Source organism: Phalangium opilio, unplaced genomic scaffold (genome assembly GCF_054372755.1).
Source record: "Phalangium opilio isolate 3A_F unplaced genomic scaffold, DU_Popi_V2 ptg000079l_1, whole genome shotgun sequence".
Classification (NCBI taxonomy): Eukaryota; Metazoa; Arthropoda; class Arachnida; order Opiliones; family Phalangiidae; genus Phalangium; species Phalangium opilio.
Window position 1 is genome coordinate 10612932 of NW_028324187.1, and position 3458 is coordinate 10616389.

The following is a 3458-nucleotide window of genomic DNA, read 5'->3' on the forward strand; positions in this document are numbered from 1 at the left end:
ACTTTTTTTATTCAAAACGTGAGGGTCACTGGTCCCAATGACTAGTTTATTAATTCCTACTTTTATTGGAAATTGATATGGGGACCTGTTTAATTATTTTCATTTTAACATAAATTTCGACTCCAGGAGTCCAGTTGTGTATACAACCCTAAGCCGAGAGAGATTTTTTTAGAAGAGAGAACGACCACAAGTCCTGGGACCAGTAGAAAAATAAATAGGGAAGGGTCACTGGTCCCGGGACCAGTTTCATATTTAAGACATCAGGGGTCACTGGTCCGGAGGACTAGTTCAGAAATAAACCTTATTTCCAAGCCTGGCCCTGTCTGGAACTCCGACTGAGGGCTGGACATGTTCTTATAATTTTTTAGTCATCACGAAATCTTTTCGTTGTCTGCTATATTTAATTTTTGGCAAGGCTTAACGAATATACAAAGATAAATCTATTGAATTAATTAAAAATGAATCTTAGGCTATTAAATTTTGGTAATTTTATTACAAACAACGCGGCGCGTACTCGATTTAACTTAAAATTAATAAATACACGGGGTTTAAATGAAAATTCTATCAATATTAGGAATGAACTTGAATTTTCTTCCGATGAGGTGCAGGCTACCGAACCCGATATTAGGGATAAATCTAGATTAAACCCGCATCTTAAACGCGTTATGAAAGGCGAAGTAACGGGTAGACACTTTGCCTATCAGTTTCGTTTGCAGAACTTACGGAAATATTACGCGACATACGGTTCCGAATCCAAAATCAACCCGGGTTTATGTTACCCCACACCCGAAGAGCTCGCTAACAAAATAGAATACGAAAATCTAGCTTATCCGCCTTTGGAAGAATCCCTGAGTAAAATGAAGGCAAAACGGCAACAAATTGAGGGGGATAAACGGGCCCGCGAAGAAATGATCGCGCGTAATATGCTGAAATTGCCACAATGGCGGAAAGAAATGTTAGCCAGAGAGGCCAAGAAAGACGCGGAAACCGCGGAACGTTTGGCTAAAAAAGAAGAAGTTATCGCGGAAATTCGCGAAGTTTTGGGATACAACGTGAACGTTAAAGACCCGAGGTTTCAAGATATGTTAGAGAAACGTGACGAGGAAGAAAGAAAGAAGAAGAAATTGGCCAAAAAGGAAAGAGCCAAAGAAAAAGCACTCTCTGATTTAATAAGCGGAGCCGCTGATCAACTTCGAGAGGCGAAAAAACAGGAAGATCAGGATGACGATGACGAAGATTTAAAGAAGAAAAAAGACCAAAAATAGACATTGGAATGATTAGCTTTAGTATTGTTCTTTATTTACAAAGGGAAAATAAAAAACATCTTATGTGAAGTTACGTAAAAATGGTTTTGTTGTTCTTTACTTACAAAAGTGAGAATAAACAAGACTTTATTGTGAAAATGGTTTTATTTTTTATTAGTTAATCAGTTTGAACGCCGTATTTCTTCTTAACACGATCAATTTCGTCTTTCTTTTTATCCTGATCGATCTTTTTAAAGGCCTTGTTCGATTGATAATAAAGGACAACCAAATATCTGTTGCAAACGTTAAATCCTGATAAATGATCACAGGCGTTCTTAGCGTCAAATATATCTTCGTAAACCACAAAAGCAGTTCCTCGCGTCTCCGGAGTGTTACCCCTATTACCCAAATAGACACATTTTTAGTTAAAAAGGAAACTCGGTATCGTTAAGTACCTTAAGTTACACTCTAATTTGTCTTATGGCTCCGTATTTTCCAAATATGTCGTACATTTCTTCAGAGCTTATTTTGTAAGGTAAATTTCTTACGTACAAAACTCTGTTTACTTCCGGTGGTAATCGAACCTACAACAATTAAAGTTTTTAGTAATTAATTACGATTATGAACACAATTTTTAATGAACCAAGGCTTAAAATATAGGGTTTAGAAAAGGATAATTTTTAAGGGTTGAATTATGAAAAATATTCTTACGTTCGCTTTCCGTTGCATGGCCATCTTTAAGCTTGTTATGAAACACGCTTTTTAATTACGATATTAATTCAAATTAACTTTAATTTGCCCTAGAAGGCTAGAATTATAAATGAGAATATTGACAACAATAACAATGATAAGGGGCCGAGGCTTAGTTCACGCTGGCAGCAGTCTTGGAAATAGCACAGGTCCACAGGTCAAAAACCAGTTTATTAATTGCTCGGACCAGTTTTTTTATTCAAAATCCGGGGGTTACTGGTCCTTGGGACCAGTTTATTAATTGAGAATTTTTATGAAAATTCAGGAGGGACCAGTTTAAAAATTCTAGTCATTATAAATTTCTACTCCATGGATATAGTCTCCTAGCCTTGACATTTTCTCATTCATGCCTAAGTTGCCTTCCTTGCTACCAGCTACAACAACAGCCCACTCGATCACGCTTTGGCTTCACACAATGTTTTTCCTATGTAAAAGCGCGTGTTGGTAATTATGAGCTTTTTCGCTCGAAAAATCCAAGGAGCCAGCTTTTAACATGACCAGCTATGGGAGGAACACAGTTATTTTGCCCTAATTTTGAAACTACTGGTGCAAACCTCTTGAAATTTTAAAGTGATGTGCAAAACAACGTTTGCTATGTTTTGGAAATTTTAAAAAGTTTCCCTTCTATAGTTTTTTTGTATAAATATTAGAACGAAAATTAGCCCTACTTAAAGGGCTTGGTCTTGGAATGGTTTAATAAGTTTTTCCGTTTCACTTGTTCGAATCTCTTGAAATTTTAGTGAGAGGCACATTGAACGGTTTTAAGTTATGATGCAAAGTTTCAAAGTTTTCAAAGAAACAATTCACTTCCAAAAAATTCATTAACATTGTGCTTGTGCATAATCCTACAACCTATTTAGTCGATTAGGGAAATTTTAGGAAAAGGACTATTCGTTTTAAAAGTTCGAAATTTTCCACAATAATTTAAAACCTTTAAATATGCCTTTCACTAAAATTTCAAGAGACTCGAACCAGTGAAGCTGAAGGAAACAAAGTTAAACTGTTTTAGACTAAGCCATTAAATTGTAGTTCATTTTCGTTTTAATGTTGTTACAAAAAGCTTTGTAAGAGAAAAACTTTGCACAAAAATACCAAACATTATATTGCAAATCTCATTAAAATTTCATGAGATTTCAACCAGTATTTTCAAAATTAGGACCAAAAAACGGTGTTCCCCCCAATGACGGAGTTAACTCTGATTTTTGACATAATTTTGCATCTATAGCCCGATCGAGTGGGCTGTGCGTCAACGAAATACTCCCTTAATTTTTCAATAGGATTAGTAAAAAATAAATTAGGGATAGGGTCACTGGTCCCAAGGACCAGTTTAATATTGTAGACGCTGGGGGTCACTGGTCCCGAGGACTAGTTTCAAAAAATTCCTTATTTCCAAGACTGGCTGGCAGGTAAGAGAGCGAGTGCGGTCAGGAACTAAACCGATAATTTTTTGTTATATTACACTGG

The 3458-nt window shown here is 36.1% G+C and overlaps 2 protein-coding genes across 2 annotated transcripts; one reads left to right on the forward strand and one right to left on the reverse strand.

The window, feature by feature from the left end:
- Positions 1–367: 367 nt before the first annotated feature.
- CRIF (growth arrest and DNA damage-inducible proteins-interacting protein CRIF) lies at positions 368–1403 on the forward strand. The gene has a single exon (XM_089846636.1). The coding sequence runs from the start codon at positions 459–461 to the stop codon at positions 1263–1265; it is 807 nt and encodes a 268-aa protein (XP_089702762.1). The 5' UTR covers positions 368–458; the 3' UTR covers positions 1266–1403.
- Positions 1391–2336, reverse strand: Sf3b6 (splicing factor 3b subunit 6). Its single transcript, XM_089846639.1, has 3 exons — positions 1956–2336; positions 1710–1828; positions 1391–1642 (listed from the first exon to the last, which is right to left on the reverse strand). Exons 1-3 carry the CDS (start codon positions 1977–1979, stop codon positions 1423–1425), a joined length of 363 nt encoding a protein of 120 aa, XP_089702765.1. The 5' UTR covers positions 1980–2336; the 3' UTR covers positions 1391–1422.
- Positions 2337–3458: the final 1122 nt, after the last annotated feature.

Excerpts from the sequence above, each read along its gene's own strand:
- CRIF (XM_089846636.1), top strand. The coding sequence starts at position 459 with ATGAATCTTAGGCTATTAAATTTTGGTAATTTTATTACAAACAACGCG.
- Sf3b6 (XM_089846639.1), bottom strand. The coding sequence starts at position 1,979 with ATGGCCATGCAACGGAAAGCGAAC. Across the intron at positions 1,829-1,955 it reads CCATGCAACGGAAAGCGAAC|GTTCGATTACCACCGGAAGT; the intron begins GTAAGAATATTT and ends TAATTGTTGTAG. Across the intron at positions 1,643-1,709 it reads GCCATAAGACAAATTAGAGT|GGGTAACACTCCGGAGACGC; the intron begins GTAACTTAAGGT and ends TTTGGGTAATAG.